General features: G+C 41.9%; 1 protein-coding gene across 2 annotated transcripts in view; it reads right to left on the bottom strand.

Annotated features, from left to right (window-relative positions):
• Positions 1–18,128, bottom strand: part of lmbrd1 (LMBR1 domain containing 1) — a 282,689-nt gene that overhangs the window by 33,697 nt on the left and 230,864 nt on the right. For both annotated transcript variants that reach the window (XM_060821284.1, XM_060821285.1), the window contains one exon: positions 17,622–17,706. In XM_060821284.1, the coding sequence (XP_060677267.1) occupies positions 17,622–17,706 (85 nt within the window). The remainder of the gene's footprint in view (positions 1–17,621; positions 17,707–18,128) is intronic.

The following is an 18,128-nucleotide window of genomic DNA, read 5'->3' as shown; positions in this document are numbered from 1 at the left end:
ACACAGGATGCACAACTAAAGCTAAATAAAGGGAACAAATGGGAGTGAATCCGCAATCTGAAGGCATTGATCGCAATCTTAAAGCCAGAACGTGGCAAAGTGCCTAGTCTGAAGATAAGATGTTATTGCTCCAGTTTGCGTTGTAATTTGTTGGTGGAATGAAAAATATGGATTGGGGGACCCAATCATGCTGTTGTGAGTGACGGGAAGGAGCAAGGATGGAAGCTTGTGTGATAGTGCACTCAACAGCAACCGACCTGTCAACCACAGTAGGTGGGAAACCACGATTATGGAAGAAGGAAGCCATATCAGCAGTGCTGCTTTGAAGGTGGCATTGTCCAAACAGGTACAATATAGGTGTAGGAACTGGGAGAATAGAATGGATTCCTTGCAGGACGTGAGGAGTGAAGAACTGTAGTGATCTACACCTTACGATTCATGTGCAATACAGGATACCTGTACATGTGAACTCTTTCTCAAAGTAACAAGAATGCATTTATTACATAACCCATAAGTAGTTACATTTGACATGAGAGATTGGTTACCAAAATTTGTTGGTGTTTTCTCAGGAATTGCAGACTTGGGTATGAATGAACCAGAAACATTTACCCCCAAAGATTGTGTCCCTACCAGTAGATAACTTACAATGTATACTAACTTGGGCTTCTGTGAATTAATTGTCCTTGAATAAGTTATTGAATAAAAGCATTAGCCACATTATTAACATCAGTCTACACAGGATTCATAAAATCAATTTTGATCTACAACCAAAAGCCAAATTAAAAAAAAATGGCTGAATGAGATAGACATAGAATGATCTCTGTACTGATTGACCCCATTCCAGTTAACTGTTAATTCAAACAAAATCCTGGTTTATTTTTGCTAATGGACAGCCATCATGCAAATATGCCTCATCCATCTTCAGTCTACACTAAAAAAGGGTAGTCCAAGAATATTTTTATTGAGGGAATAGAAACAGCGCAACTTTAATCAAAACTGCATGCTATACAATATATTTTGTCTATTTGTGAAATCCTGGACTAACGTGGATGCAGTAAGTTGAGTACTTATTTGGGAACAGGCATAATTGGAGCAGTGTGTTCTTTCACAGACCAAAGAATAAAATGAATGCATGGCTAAGGAGCTGGTGCAGGGGGCAAGGTTTCAGGTTCTTGGATCATTGGTACCTCTTCTCGGGCAGAGGTGACCAGTATAAGAGGGATGGGTTGCACCCAAACTGGAGGGGAGCCAATATCTTCGCAGGGAGGTTCACTAGTGCTACTTGGGAGGGTTTAAACTAGAGTGGGCAGAGGGCTGGGAACCAGAGCAGCAGGTCAGCAAGTGGAGGGATTGAAGGAACTATTTGTATGGGCCAGGAAATCAGAAAGGAAGGACAGATAAAGACAGGAGAATGGACACCAAGCTACTAATAAGCTGAAGTGTGTTTATTTCAACACACGGAAGATTATAAGTAAGGCAGATGAGCTTACAGTTTGGATCACTGCATGGGCCTATGATGTTCTGGCCATTACAGAGACTTGGTTGAGAGCAGGAGAGGACTGGCTGCTCAATGTTCCAGGATTTTGTTGCTTTACACAAGATAGAGAGGAAGAGGAAGGCAAAAGAGGTATTACTAATTTGGGAGAATGTTATATCTCTCAGAAAGGACATATTGTAGGGCTCATTCACTGAGGCAATATGAGTACAGCTCAAAAATAAGATGGGTGCAATTACTTTGATAGGATACTCTACTACAGCTACCGACATTGAGAAAAAAATATGTAAGCAGCTTATGGAAAGATGCAATAAAAACAGAGTTGTCATAGTGAGTGACTTCAACTTCCCCAATATTTACTGGGACTCCCTTAGAGCAAGAGGCTCAGATGGAGCAGAATTTGTTACATGCATCCAAAGGGGCTTCTTGAAACAGCATGTGGACCGTCCCATCAGACGAGGGGCCACACTGGACCTTGTATTGGCTTACAGCCTGGGCAGGTGACTGACAGTGGGAGAACAGTTTGGAAAGCGATCACAAATCCTTACGTTTTAAGGTAGCTATGAATAAGGATAAGGTACTTGCAGGAAGATACTAAATTGGGGGAGGGTAAATTACATCAGTATTAATTGGAGCTAGGGAGTGTTAATTGGGAGGAGCTGTTACAGGCAAGTCCACATTTGACAGGGGAATTGTTTGAAGACTTGCTGATGAGAGTTCAGAACTGGTATGTTTCTGTGAGGAGGAAGAATTAGAGTGGCAAGATAAGGGATCCTTGGATAACGAGGGAGGTTGTGAATTTAGTCAAAAAGGAAATCAAAGCAAATGCAAGGTTCAGGAAGCTAAAATCAGACAGGGCCCGTGGGGAATATAAAGAAAGCAGAAAAGAACTTACACAGGGAATTAGGAGACAAGAAGGGGCCATGTCAACTCAGGTTAAAGAGAATCCCAAGGCATTCTGTACATGCATTAAAAATAACGGGCTAAGTAGGGAGAAGGTAGGACCATTCAAGGGTAAAGGAGTGAACTTGTGTTTGGAGGCAGCAGATGTCGATGAGGCTCTAAAGGAGTACTTTGCGATGGTATTCACACAGGTAAAGGAAATGGAGGATAGTGAGATTTGTGTCGTGAATGCTAATATGCTAGGGCATTTGAGATCAAGAAAGAAATGGTGACGGATCTCCTGAACAGTCCTTAGGGCCCAATGGTATCTATGCTAAGTTATTCAGAGAGGCAAGAGAGGAGATTGCTGGGGTCTTGATCAAGACCTGTGAATCCTAGCTAGCCACTGGAAAGGTTCGGGAGGACTGGTGAGTACCTAATGTTCCTCTGTTCAGGAAGGGAAAGAGGACTAATCCAGGAAACGATAGATCGGTGTGTCTCACATTGGTGGTTGGGAAGCTATTGGAGAGAATTCCTAAGGATAGGATTTATGCCCACTTGGAAAAGCAAGGGCTAATTAGGGACAGTCAGCATGGCTTTATTCAGGGCAGATCATATCTTACTAACGCGACTGACTTTTTCAAGGAGGTGATAAAGGTGATCAACAAGAGGAGAGCAGTGGATGTTATTTACGTGGAATTTAGTTAGGCTTTTGACAAGGTCCCTTATGGATGGATCATCCAAAAGATTAAGATGCATGGGATCTGCTATGACTTGACTGCGTGGCTTCAGAATTGGCTTGCCAAAAGAAGGAAGAAGGTAGCGGTGGAGCATGTTTTTCTGGCATGAAGTCCATGACTCGTGGTGTTTTGCAGGGATCCATAGAGGTTCATCAAATCAAGACGGGAATGGATAGGATAAATAGACAAGGTATTTTCCCTGGGGTGGGGGCGAGTCCAGAACTAGAGTGCACTGGTTTAGGGTGAGAGGGGAAAGATATAAAAGGGACTACTATTTCACGCAGAGGGTGGTGTATGTATGGAATGAGCTGCCAGAGGAAGTGGTGAAGGCTGGTAAAATTACAGCATTTAAAAGGAATCTGGATGGGTACATGAATAGGAAGGGTTTACAGGGATATGGCCAAATGCTGGTAAATGGGGCTAGATTAGGTTAGGCTATCTGATCGGCATGGATAAGTTGGACCGAAGGGTCTGTTTCCATGCTGTACATCTCTATGACTCTATGGTGTTTGTGATATACATATAAATAACTTTGATGAAAATGTAGATGAGTGGATTAGTAAGTTTGCAGACGATACAAAGGTCAGTGGAGTTGTGCAGAGTGTGGAAAGTTGTCAAAGGATACAGTGGAATATAGATCAGGTGCAGATATGAGCGGAGGAATGGCAGTTGAAGTTTAATCCAGGTATGTGTGAGGTGCTGCACTTTGGGAGATCAAATGTTATGGAAATGTAACAATTAATGGCAGGACCCTGAACAGCACTCATGTACAGAGGGATCTTGGGGTTCAAGTCTATAACTCCCTGAAAGTGGCAACACATGTAGATAGGGTGGTAAAGGTGGTGTATGGCATGTTTGCCTTTATTGGTCAGGAAATTGAATACTAGAGTCAGGGTGTCATGTTACAGCTTTATAAGACTTTGGTTAGGCCACGTTTGGAGTATTGTGTTCAATTATGGTCACCACATTACAGGAAGGATGTGAATGCTTTGAAGAGGATGCAGAAGATGTTTAGTCCCAAGATTACAGGGTACGTGCATAAGGACAGACTAAAAAAAATTTGGGCTGTTTTCTCTGAACTGGGGAGGATGAGGAGAGACTTGATAGATGTCTATAAAATTTTGATATGCATAGAAAGGTTGATGGTCAGAATTCTTTTCCCCAGACTTGAAATGTCAAATACTAGGGGGCACCCATTCAAGATGAGATGGGGAAGTTCAAAGAAGATGTGAGGGGTAATTTTTTTTTATAATGAGTGTGGTAGGAGTCTGGAATGTGCACCGGGGTCAGTGGAGGCAGACGTGATAGGGGCATTTAAGGGACTTTAAGATAAGCACATGAATATACAATGAATGGAGAGATATGAACCAAGGGCAGGCAGAAGGGACTAGTTTAATTTGACGTCATTTTGGCACAGAATTGTGGGCCTAAGGGCCCTTTCCTGTTTTATGATCTATGTTCTATATTAATTTAGAAATACCTTTGCATGCTAAGAGATACAAAGGGGTGGGCCAAGCGCTGGAAAATGGGATGACTCTATCCCTTCAATCCTCCACTCTGCTGCATCTTTGAAATAGTATGAGACTTCCTCTTCATCACAAAAATGTATCAATTCTTATTTATTTGTGTTGAATTTGAATTACTAATTATCTGCCCATTGTGCAAGGTTATTAATGTCCTTTTAGTTCAGAAAGGCATCATGTGCTGATACAATCTTGGTAGGCCAAAGGGCCAGTGTTCTCTGTTCAGGCATCCTATCCCCTATCCATCTGGCATCTACCCTCTCAGCATCATAAAATTGCTGTTACCTTACATACTTAACATTTGACAGCAGCTGTCAAAGTGTTTATTTGGAACTTGGCATTTCATAATATGGCAGCCGACTGCATGAGGTTGTCACTCCTCTCAAAATTGCGCCCATTTCATTAAGTTAGACTGTTTAACTACGACTAGAATCTTCTGAGTAAAACTGGATGCAAAGAATTCAAGTATCATATATTCTGTATAATATCCTAATATTCTGTAATTAACTTCCTTTTTTGCTAATAACAAAGTTGCAAGTGAGAGTTTGTTTCTGTCCTTTATTATGCATCTGTACTTTTTCCTCTTGCTGTGAGTAATGGAGAAAGAATTTACATTTATTTGGAGCCTTACTCCATCCTCCAGCGAGTTCAGCAGTTCTAATAATAAAATCGTAGTATCCTCACAATGTGGAGGAACAGCATCCCACCCAGATCCAATTCCCTACCCTATCGTTATGACCTGGCACTCCCTATGCCGATCCACCATATCTGTACATCTTTGGACTGTGGAAGGAAACCAGAGCACCTGGAAGAAACACATTCACACATTTGGGAGAATGTGCAAACTGCACACGGACTGTCGCCTGAAGTTGGAATTGAACCTGGATCCTGGCTCAGTGAGGCAGCAATGCTAACCACTGAGCCACTCAGCTGCTCCACGAATGATAAATCTCTTCAGCTCCTGAAATATATTTGTTATTCAGGTCTCAATTCTGCATGTAGCAACTTTTTACACCTGCCCCTTCACCTCCTCTCTGCTCACTATCCAAAGGCTTAAACAGTTTTTCCAGCATTTCACCTGTACCTGCTCCAATCTTGTGTACTGTATTTGCTGTGTCCCACTCTACATTGGAGAAACTACACGCAGACTGGGTGACTGCTTTGCAGAATACCTCTCGTCTGTGTGCAAGCATGACTCTGACCTTGTTATTTTAACACTGTCTTGTTCGCAAGCCCACTTGACTGTCTTTGGCCTGTTGCAATGCTCCAACAAACATCTCATCTGCAAGTTTACAACTTTCTGGGCTCAATATTGAGTTCAGCACCTCCAAACTGTGAACCCATTCCTTCCCTTTTAGCTTTGTTTGCTACATGCCATGTCACCATGATTTCTCTCCCCTCCCCCCATTCCAATGGGACTATCAGTTCTTTCCAGTCTGGCAGTTAGACACACCACTGTTCAGCCATTCTCACAGTCCAATCACTTAATATGAACTATCAAAACCCTTTCGCTCCCCTACCACCCCCCCCCACCCCTCCCCCCCCAGCACTCCAACCCCCCCCCCACCTCCCACTATTGCGTAAATGCTGCTCCCATTACACTTCACTGATGAAGAGTCATCCAGACTCAAAACATTAGCTGATTCTCTCTTTCCATGGATGCTACCTGACCTGCTGGGATTTCCAGCATTTTTTTTTGTTTTCAGTTGTGAACAAGGAACATGATAAGAGTGAAAACTAAGTCCTGGGTACCCTAAGTTGACTGGAAAAGAGAGAAGACAGTCAACAACTATGGCATGGGGAAACAGTTCATAACAACTAAGTTGAGATAATCATGAAAGTAGCTTTTATGGGAGTTAATTTGATGACACCTTGTTTGAGTGTGTAGTGTCATCAAATAACCTCCCATTGAAAGCTATTTTCATGATTGTGCCCAAGGTTCACCAGTCCAGATGTGATTAACATGGGCATGTAGATGACTACTGGAACAATTGTATTTTTATAAAATAGCAGTGAACAGTGTTTTTGAAGAAGATGATCATTAAAATGGCCAATGTTTTATGTATATGGGTCCAATTTAATATCAAATGTTGCACACGTTAGCCATGTTTCTTGTAGTTAGCTAAAGACTGAGTGACTATTGCCTTATCATTACCAATTTCCTGGACAATATCTTCAGAATTTGCCAGGATAGAAATTTTCCATTAGCAAATCCCATCTGTGCTAGAATACAACTAGCAGATTATCAGAAAATCCATGTCACAGCATTTAAAAGTAAAGAAAACAATTGCACTCAAAGCTTTGCACTAAGTGTGTATCATAAAATCCCTAGAGTCCATTGAGATTGCTACTATTCCATTTTCTTCCATATGTCTACTCAATGACATTTAAATGTTCTTAAAGTTGGCAAGTCTACTACCGCTGCAGGCAGTATGCTCCACGCCCCTACTACTCTCTGAGTAAAGAAACTACCTCTGACATCTGTCCTATATCTATCACCCAGGAGAAAGTGAGGTCTGCAGATGCTGGAGATCAGAGCTGAAAATGTGTTGTTGGAAAAGCGCAGCAGGTCAGGCAGCATCCAAGGAACAGGGGATTCGATGTTTCAGGCATAAGCCCTTCTTCTTCCTGAAGAAGGGCTTATGCCCGAAACGTCGAATCCCCTGTTCCTTGGATGCTGTCTGACCTGCTGCGCTTTTCCACCAACACATTTTCAGCTATATCTATCACCCCTCAATCTATGTCCCCTTGGACTAGCCAACACTATCCGAGGAACAAGGCTCTCACTGTCCACCCTGTCTAACCCTCTGATTATCTTATATGTCTCATTTAAGTCACCTCTCAACCTTGTTCTCTCCAACGAAAACAGCCTCAAGTCCCTCAGCCTTTCCTCGTAAGACTGTCCCTCCATACAAAGCAATATCCTAGTAAATCCCCTCTTAAACCTCTCCAAAGCTTCCATATCCTTCCTATAATGCGGTGACCAGAACTGTATGCAGTACTCTAAGTGTGACCGCACTAGAGTTTTGTATAGCTGCAGCATGGCTTTATGGTTCCGAAACTAAATCCCTTGACTAATAAAAAGTAACACACCGTATGCCTTCCTAACAACCTTATCAACCTGGCTGGCAACTTTCAGGGATCTATGTACACTGATGCCGAGATCGCTCTGCGCATCCACACTACCAATCATCTTACCATTAGCCAGTACTCTTTATTCCTGTTGCTCCTTCCAAAGTGAATCATCTCACACTTTTCCACATTAAACTCCATTTGTCACCTCTCAGACTAGTTCTGCAGCTTACCTCTGTAACGTACAACATCCTTCCACACTATCCACAACTCTATCAACCTTAGTGTCATCTGAAAATTTACTAACCCATCCCTCTGTGCCCTCATCCAGATCATTTATAAAAATCCAAAAAGCAGTGGACCCAAAAGAGATCCTTGCAGTACACTACTAGTAACTGAACTCCAGGATGAAAATTTCCCATCAACCACCACCCTGTCTTCTTTCAGGTAGCCAGTCTCCAATGCAAACTGTTAAATCATCCTCAATCACATGCCACTGTATTTTGAGCAATAGTCTACCATGGGGAACCTTATCAAACGCCTTACTGAAATCCATATACACCACATCAACTGCTTTACACTCATCTACCTGTTGGTCACCTTATCAAAGAACTCAGTAAGGTTTGTGAGGCACAACTTACCCTATCTCTAATCAACTTACTCCTTTCTAGATGATTATAAATTATAACCGTTTCCAACACTTTACCCACAACCGAAGGAAGGTTCACTGGTCTATAATTACCAGGTCCAAATCATGACTATAATTACTAGGATTGTCTCTACTCCCCTTCTTGAACAAGGGAGCAACATTTGCTAAACTCCAGTCTTCTGGCACTATTCCTGCAGACAATGACGACACAAAGATCAAAACCAAAGACTCAGCAATCTCTCTGGCTTCTCAGAGAATCCTAGGATAAATCCCATCCCGCCCAGGGGACTTATCTATTTTTCCACTTTCCAGTATTGCTAACATGCCCTCCTTGTGGACCTCAATCCCATCTAATCTAGTAGCCTGTATCTCAGTATTCTCCTTGCCAACATTTTGTTTTTCTAGTGTGAATACTGATGAAAAATATTCATTTAGCACTTCCCCTATCTCCTCTGACTACACACATAGCTTCCCACTAGTGTCTTTCTTTGGCCCTAATCTTACTCTAGTCATTCTTTTATTCCTGAGATACCTATTTTGAAAGTGTAAGTTAAAAATATTCATAGTGCTGTGGAGTTCTAACCTGTGCCCTTGACAACGGTAACAGTTATGCTGAGATTTATGTAAGCAATCAAACTTTGCTTAACAATCCAAAATAACACACAGTGCTTCTCCAAATCAATGAATGCCTTGCCTGGTTGTAAAGCAAAATAATTCAAAGTTTGGGAGAAGATTTGTAGCTCAGGTGCTCGTTGTTGTGGTTCTGTTCGCCGAGCTGGGAGTTTTTGTTGCAAACGTTTTGTCCCCTTTCTAGGTGACATCCTCAGTGCTTGGGAGCCTCCTGTGAAGCGCTTCTGTGATGTTTCCTCCGGCATTTATAGTGGCTTGTCTCTGCCGCTTCCGGTTGTCAGTTGTTGTCCGCTGCAGTGGCCGGTATATTGGGTCCAGGTCGATATGTTTGGTCGATCACTCATCCACTGATTCTATCAACAAACATATCGACGTGGACCCAATATACCGACCATTGCAGCGGATAGCAACTGACAACCGGAAGCGGCAGAGGCAAGCCACTATAAATGCCGGAGGAAACATCACAGAAGCCCTTCACAGGAGGCTCCCAAGCACTGTGGATGTCACCTAGAAAGGGGACAAAACAAAAACTCCCAGCTCGGCAAACAGAATCACAACAAAGCAAAATAATCTCTCATTATTTCCATCCATTTTAACCTGGCTGATATTTTTGCATCATTGTTAGCCATGAATGAGGCCCTGGAAGACTGGAGGCTAACGAATGTTGTGCCATTAGTGAAAAATGGCTGCAAAGAAAAACCTGAGAACTAAAGACCAGTAAGCTTAACATCTGTGGTGGGTAGGTCACTTGAGAAGATTCTGAGAGATGAAAAACACATGCATTTGGAAAGACAGATCTTGATAGGTGTAGTCAGCATAGCTTTGTGAGTGGGAGGTCATGCCTCACAGATTTATTAGAGCTCTTTGATGAAGTGACCAGGAAGGTTAATAAGAGCAGGGCAGTAGATGTAGTCTACATGGATTTCAGTAAGACCTTTGATAAGGTTCCACATGGTAAGCTGTTCTAGGTTAGATTGCATGGAATTTAGGGCAAACTGGCGAATTGGATACAAAATTGGCTTAATGATAGGAAGCAGAGAATAATAGTGAAAAGATGCTTGTCAGACTGGAGGTCTGTGATTAGTGGAGTGCCTCAAGAATTGTTGCTGGGCCTATTACGGTTTGCCATCTATCTCAGTGATGTGGATGAGAATGTACAAGGCATGATTAGTAAATTTGGTGATGACAGTAAAATAGACAGCATTGTGGGCATTGAGAAGGTTATCAGAAATTGCAGCAGGACCTTGATCAGCTGAGGAAGTGGGCCAAGGAACGGCAAATGGAGTTTCATATCGATAAGTGTGAGGTCTTGCATTTTGGAAAGTCAAATCAAGGTAAGAGTTTCATGGTGAATGGTAGGACTTTAAGGAATGTAGTGATACAAAGGAATCTTGGAGTAAAGGTTCACAGTTCTCCGAAAATGGAGTAAAAATTTAAATATAGGGGGATGCCGTCAGACCTAAGATCAGGGATAAACAAAGCGTAGAAAGCAGCATTGCAGGCTAACAAGGCCATAAAAACACACAACCAAGGAATAAAACATTAAAAATGTTAAAAGAACAAAATGGTAACAATTGTCCGGCAAGACTAAACAGACTTTTGAATAGAAAAGTGATGAGTTGGGGTGAACTAGGAGAGGTGTTTAAGTTTAGAAAATGATTCGATGGGCTAGACATTGGCATGTTTTTACTTGTGGAGAAATCTAAAATTAGAAGGGATAAAAGTAAGATAGTCAATAATCAATCTAATTTAAAAATTCAGAAGAAACTTATTTAGTTAGAACTTAGGACACACGGAATTGTTGAAATAAACAACATAGGATAATTTGAAATGAATCTGAAGAAGGAGTTAGGACTTATAATGTAGACAAGGGGAGGCTTGTGTGGAACACAAAACGCACCACAGATTATTGGGCTGAATAATTGGTTTCAGTTGCGTAAGTACTATTTAAACCATTTTACTGGTCTATTTAGTGTTCAGATATAGAAGTCACAAAAAGCTTGTCTATTGATATCAAAATATTTAATAGAATGTTAGTCACTTGTGAGATATTGTATTCTAGGTTCCTTCACTAAGCCACTCACAAACGCTTTATGTCTATTCATTCATAACTCCCTTTACTAACCCACTCACAAGTGAACACTGCGTTCCCATTTCATTCATTCATAACTCCCTACTATAACACGGTTTCATTCATTCTTTCGTTCACTAAACTGCAAATCTTAATATATTTTACTATCATAAAACAGACCAAATTTAAAACAACCCTTTCTATTCAAAACAATCCTTTCAAACCCATTACTGCATTTTCACATCTTATCAGCCCTTGCTACCTCTGAATAAGCGTAGCGTACAGAACAATTCCATTCCCAGCAAGTCTCCATAAAATATTATAAGACTAATCAGTCCTTCCAACCATCTCCCAGACCTGAATAAATTGCAGAATGCAACAAAGTTTCCCCAATTAATATGTACTTGTTAAATACTTTTTAACTGGGCTGTTATCCCTTTAAGAAACTGTCAGCGAAATTGCATGAATGAATGAAACTCACACTGGCAAATAGTAAACAAATCTCACAACCCAGCTGCAGTCATCAGTTCAATATCCTTTATTCTCTTATTAAGTACAGGTACAATTTCCAACTTATTTTGAGCAGATAGGCCTAGTATTTATATTAACATTTACTAACCTAAAAGACAAAACACTAAAACCTCTTAATTATGCAAGCAGATTGGAGAGACACTCTTAATCCCATCAGAAGTAATAGCCAGCACTTAGCACATGTTTTAATAGATCTTCTGTCTCCCAGAACAGAAGCCCCTCAAACCTTTATGTATTATAGATAAAACAATGTAACACCATAGTAATGAAGTTTTAAAATATGTAAGAACTGTATTTCAAGACTCTACTGTCACCTCGAACTTTGCTATTTGTAGTTTCTGAATAAAGAGGCTATTTTCGCCACTCAAAGATTTCGGTCATTATTTGAACACAATCCCACAACTTGGCGCAATTGGGCAGGATCGCTGGGGACACCGTCTAAACTGAGCGATCACTGACAGTTCTTTGAGGGTAAGAAGCTTCCTTCTTAGAATTGTGATCTAGTCTCTGGATGCAATCCAGAATCTTTTGTGAGTTGGCTATTTTGTTTCGAATCACCCATGTCCAGACCTCAGTTCAGCTAACATCGTCTATGGCAGGAAATTGACCATGACACGTGGATTAGGGTGATCATGAATGACATAGGGAAACTGCCTATGATGTTAAGAAACAGGCTAGCCTCTCCTGACATAAAGGAGGAAGAAATGCTGTGGCAGTTGCAGAATTACCTTGAGGTACAGTTTGCGTTAGGGAACACACTCACCAAAATCGAGCAGGAATATAATATGCCCAAGGACAAAGGACCCTAGATGATATGAGGTGGGTCTGGGGAAAACCACCTGACAGAAAAGTAAAGACTGAGTTAAATGGTCCCTTGCACTAATGGGACAAATTCATCAGAGAAGTGAAGTCATGTCTCGATCTGCCCATGATTGTAAAGTAACCCAACTTAAAGAGCAGTTAAAAGCAGGGCATGAACAGCTGCAGAAAGTTAGATCCAAACAGGAAACAGCTCTCCATAAAAATCAGGAGCAACAGAACAAGGACGAGATAACAGTCCTATCAGTTTCATCCCTGGTTTCCAAGCTCAAAGAGAATTTGTACCCGACCACCCGAGATATCCAGGTGGTGATTCGGACAAACCAAGCTATTGCCCTTGGGAAACTGAGGGACTCTAGCGGTGAATGTGATGAGGACTGTATATCCTCAGTATCATTTTTACAACCCCTTAAAACCAGGAAAGTAAAGACAGAAAAAAATGGGCAGGCAGAGATTAGTGGACAGCTTTGAGGTGGATGTTCTGGTACTACAGATTGAAATGCACACAGATGGTCTAAAGAAATGCCTCACCCAAAGACAGGGTGAAGACATGGGAAAGCTTAGACTGGTTAAGGGGATATGTTCCATCCCCAGGACAGGGTACAAATTCTGAATGTGATTGTTACCAATAGAGAAGAACACCTCCTCCATGAGGCAATCAAAGGTGCTCTTGGAGAGTATGAGCAGGAGCTGCAAGCTGGCTGGACAGCAAGAGATACATGTGGTTACAGGGTATAGCTTGCATAAGACCGATTGGACAAAAGTCACAGCTTGCTATCAAAAATCCACAGAAGAAGTTACAGAACAGGAGGGCAGGCGACCTGGACACTGAGTGCCTTTTGGACCACCTACAACAAAAAGGTTATGAGGCCAGTATTGAAAAGGCTCAGATCGCTCAGAAAGAGGTCATCTATCTAGGGCAAAAAAATCTCCCATGGGAAAAGGGAAATCACCCAAAGCCAGACTGCAGCCATACACGCAACCAAACAGGCCATTACATTCTGAGAACTGAGGGCTTTCCTGGGTCTGCATAACTTTAATTGATGCTGGGTTAATTCACAGCCCAACTTTTGACAAACATCTTGAAAAGGAAACAGGACTCAAAAGAACAGATTGTACTGACAAGGGAACAGGAAGAAGGCTTCCAGGACCTAAGGAAAGTACTTTGTTCCACGCCAGCATTAGGCATCGCCAATAACGGGAAACTTTGCTTGACCACGTAAAGGAGGGCTATATGAGGCCCAATGGGCTGTCACCACACTCCACATCAATATGGCATCAGGAAGCCTGCCCCTCCCCCACCACATCCCCCCACCCCCACGAGCATCGGCACAGGAAGCAGAATTACGGTTTCCGACTGAAGCATGCAGAATAGCACAGGATAAGTCTGCCAACATTTGTATGGACTCCTATGCTTTTGGAGTTGACTACAACTTTATACAACTATGAAAACAGCGTGGATTCCTAACAGCTGCAGGAACCCCATTAGAAATGGGAAAAAAGTCAAGGACTTGTTGGAAGCTGTCCAGCTAGCCAAAGAAGTGGCCATATTAAACTGCAAAGCCTACACTAAAGGTAACATGATGGAAGGCCAGGGTAATGCCCTGGCAGATCATGCAGCCGAAAGTGCCACCTCCAATCATTCCTGCCATGAGCCTCAAGTGCACATTTTCCAGCTCAACATGGGGACAGCAAACCAAAATCTGCAAACAATGAAGAACAAACGTTCCCAGGAAGAGAAATGGGAATGGATTGAAAATGGACATAGACTATGTTAAGATGGAGTTTGGAGACATCGGGAATCAAATCCATCGGCTGCGCCCACTACTGTGATGCTGTACCGAACACATGGGGACATTTGGGACCAGAACAAATGACAGCCCAGTTCCAGCACAGCTAGTGGGGACAAGGTTGCAAAACATTTGCCCAAGTGCTACAGGACTGTCGCCTCACTTGCCAGAACAACCCTGGAACCAAAGTGCAAGTTCCCCAACTGAAAGTGCCACTGCATTCCAGCACTTGCAGGTTGATTATTTCTCACTCCCATGCTGTCAAGGCTATTCAGAAGCCCTGGCAATTGTGGACAAGTTTTCCAAGTGGGTGGAAACTGTTTCCCAAGGAAAGCCACAGCCAATCACACAGCCAAAGTACTGTGTAAGGACTATATACTCCAGTGGGCGGAATGATTGGAGGTGGCACTTTCGGCTGCATGATCTGCCAGGGCATTGATTCAAACCAGGGATCCCATTTTATGGGAACAGTATGTCAAGAAGTTGCCAGCTGTTGAGATTAATTGGAACTTTCACTGTCCTTATCACACAAAATCATCAGGGCAGGTGGAAAGAATGAATCAGACCCTGAAACAGTGACTGCTCTAAATACCACCAGGAGGGAATGCTCTGGTCCCAGACTGTACCAATAGTTCTGTGCAGCATCAGGGCTACTCAATAAAATGACAGATCTGAGCCCATTTGAAATAGTGACAGGCAGGCCAATGACAAGAGACCTATGGAGGGCTGACTGTCCCAGAGAGTGGAACACAAAGAGAAAGAAGTGATGTTTCAATGATGTGGAGTTTTAGTCTGACCCCATCTGGAGTAAAACCTTCAGTTATAGGCAGTCTACCATATGAAATATAGCTTTGGGGGGAGTGTAATGCGAGTACATCAAACAGTACTGAGACTTGAAGAGTTAAAATGCATAGACAGGTTACAATTGTGATCCTTTTCAGTTTAAAAAATTTAAAGATGATATAATGAAGGTGTATGAAAAGCTAGAGGAATTAGATAGGGTAGATATAAAGAAACTATTTTGTCTAATGCAGGCTTTGTGAACAATTCAAAAAGCTGACCTAGGTCATTCAGGCATGAAAACAGGAAGCCAATTATTAAAGATCTGATCTCTCTTCTCACACACACACAAAAAAGCTGTGGACTCTAACTCTTTTGAAATTCTGAAGTCGGAGATCAGTGGATTTTGCTGATTTGAACTAATAAGGCATATAGCATGAATTGGAAATACAGATCAGTTACCTGGCGATATGTTTCCACTCATTTGTATCCCTCTCAATTCATAGCAAGAAAAGAACTTCTTACATACCACAAAAACAATTGTGATTGAATTCATTATTATTTAGACTATTAGAAGTAGATCACGAGCATTTTAACTTCTTATTGTCCTTGTACCCTTTACCAAAAGATTAAACTTAAATGCCATCATAGTTCAAAATGTAACACATTTCTTGGGCACTATCCAGGATAGGCCACTGTTCAAGATGGTAGCAAGGAGCACAATGTACGAGCTCCTACCCAGAGGTCGTCTGCTCCATACGCTTTTACTTTTCTTTCTTTCTCCAGTGTGTTTTCTTTCCTTACCTTCTGTGGAGTGCTCAGCTGCTTCAAGGTGTCCAGTGGGTCTGATGCAATGCTTCTTCCCAGCGGCGGTGATGGAGGGAGTCAAGTTTGTGCTCCTGGCGGCAGCAGCATTAGCAGAGGGAGGAGAGAGTGTGTTCCTGGCAGTGGCACAGGAAGGTCAGTTTGGGCCCAAACAGGTTCAGCAGCAGTTGCATTCCCAAGATCGGCCCTGTGCAGACTTGTGGTGATGACGTAGTCAGTAGAAGGAAACTGGTGCCGGATAGCATGGCAAAGGGACTCAAGGCTGGCCAACTGCTTCCTGCTGGTGTTGTCTCTACTTCAGGGTGAAATAACCTACATCCAGGTCCACGGCTAAGCACTTAAGAATAACTGCAACGTTGAACTTTTAACATTGCAATATTTTCTACTTTATATCTAATATTTTTTTAGACAGATTAGATTCCCTACAGTGTGGAAACAGGCCCTTCGGCCCAACCAGTCCACACTGACCCTCCAAAGAGTAACCCACCCAGACCCATTTCCCTCTGACTAATGCACCTAGCACTATGGGCAATTGAGCATGGTCAATTCATCTTTGGACCGTGGGAGGAAACCGGAGCACCCGGAGGAAACCCACGCAGACATGGGGAGAATGTGCAAACTCCACACAGACAGTCTGAGGCTGGAAATGAACCTGGGACCCTGGTGCTGTGAGGCAGCAGTGCTAACTACTGAGCCACCATGCCACTCTAGGTACCTTTGAATCTGAGACGGCAGCGGAAATGGTGACTTTGTACACTTTTCACTGAACTCCAGTGTCCTTGTACTTGAGTACATGTGACAATAAAATCTAATTCCAATAACATATAATGACCACTATTGTAACCTCTAAATGGCACCCTCACTAGGCCCCATCACATTTAATGGTCATGTAAAGTTACTAGAGGTTAATTGGTCCCCCCATATAGATACTATTATTAAAACAAGTAACTCACCTTTTTATCTTTCAAAACCGCTTAACTTTCTAGAAATTAGATTGAAATGAAACACACTAAACAGCCTGTAAATTCAAGAAATTTAGCAGAAAGGAATTAAGTGGCACCACTGCTCATTGGCTGAATATCCATACTTGTTATCAAAGCAGTGTATCCACAGCATGCACTATCTACATGACGCACTGTCACCTGCCAGATTTACTTTGTTAGTCTATGTGAACTCTACCACAGGAACATCATCAGCATGAGAACAGTTTTCTCTTCAAACTCCCCTTCAAATTACATCAGTTACTGGGAATAAATTGAGACAAGAAAAAACAATATACATTTACACAGAATCAAAAATCACACAACACTGGTTTATTTGAAATTGCAGAGTTAATGGCATGGGAAGCTGGCCATTGTCAGTGGATTAAGTGGCCGTAGACAGATTCTCAGGAAGCACCAAAAGTATGCATGGGATTGATAAAAGATAACCAATGTTAGAGATTCACTGGCTACAATCTGATACTCAGCAGTGTAACCATGTTGGACACACCAACTGAGCTTTGCAGCAGAATGGCACTGGTAAGAAATGATTATGAACCACCATAGCAACGGCTACACAACAATGCACCATGGCTGGTCATCTAATAAATCAACTATTAGATCCTGACATAAATAGCAAAAATGCACATTTTTTAACATTAGACAGAAAATGTTTACGAATGACAGTTTTAGTCAAATTGCAAAATTTGCCAGCTCTCAAAACATATTACTTGCAAAGCTATACATGGTGTTTTGGCTTTAATATAAACTCTACAGGTCTATCTGATAAAAGGAAGATTGAACATTAATTTGCAAGAAATTGCATCAACTCACCTTCAGGTGCCTTTGCATCACACATCTTCGTCACCCAAGTTGCATTTGAATTCGCTTGCCCTAAGCTAAATGAAGTATGGTTGACCTGAAGAAAAAAAATACACACAAAAATATAAATATCAGAAACTGTGTTTACGTAAAGCTTACTTGCCTTACATTAAGGCACATTTGATTCATCCATAAACCCCTGTCCCTCACAATTAGGTTGATCTTACACCTGCAAATTGTTTTCATTAAGTGAATATTTCCTGCCATTTTAAAGGACTTTGTCCCAATAGAAATGAGCTGTGGTATGTTTTCCAAAATTAACTTTCAGTGACCAGTGCACAAGTCCAGTCTTTCTACCCAAACAAGTCTTTTTTAAGAGAAGATTCCCTATAGTGTGGAAATAGGCCATTTGGCCCAAGTCCACACCGACCATCCAAACAGTAACCCACCTCTGACTAATACACCTAACTTTATGGGCAATTTAGCATGGCCAATTCACCTGACTTGCACATCTTTGGA

This window comes from Hemiscyllium ocellatum, chromosome 3 (genome assembly GCF_020745735.1).
Source record: "Hemiscyllium ocellatum isolate sHemOce1 chromosome 3, sHemOce1.pat.X.cur, whole genome shotgun sequence".
Classification (NCBI taxonomy): Eukaryota; Metazoa; Chordata; class Chondrichthyes; order Orectolobiformes; family Hemiscylliidae; genus Hemiscyllium; species Hemiscyllium ocellatum.
The sequence above is the reverse complement of the archived record's forward strand: the minus strand, read 5'-3'. Positions and strand labels throughout refer to the sequence as shown.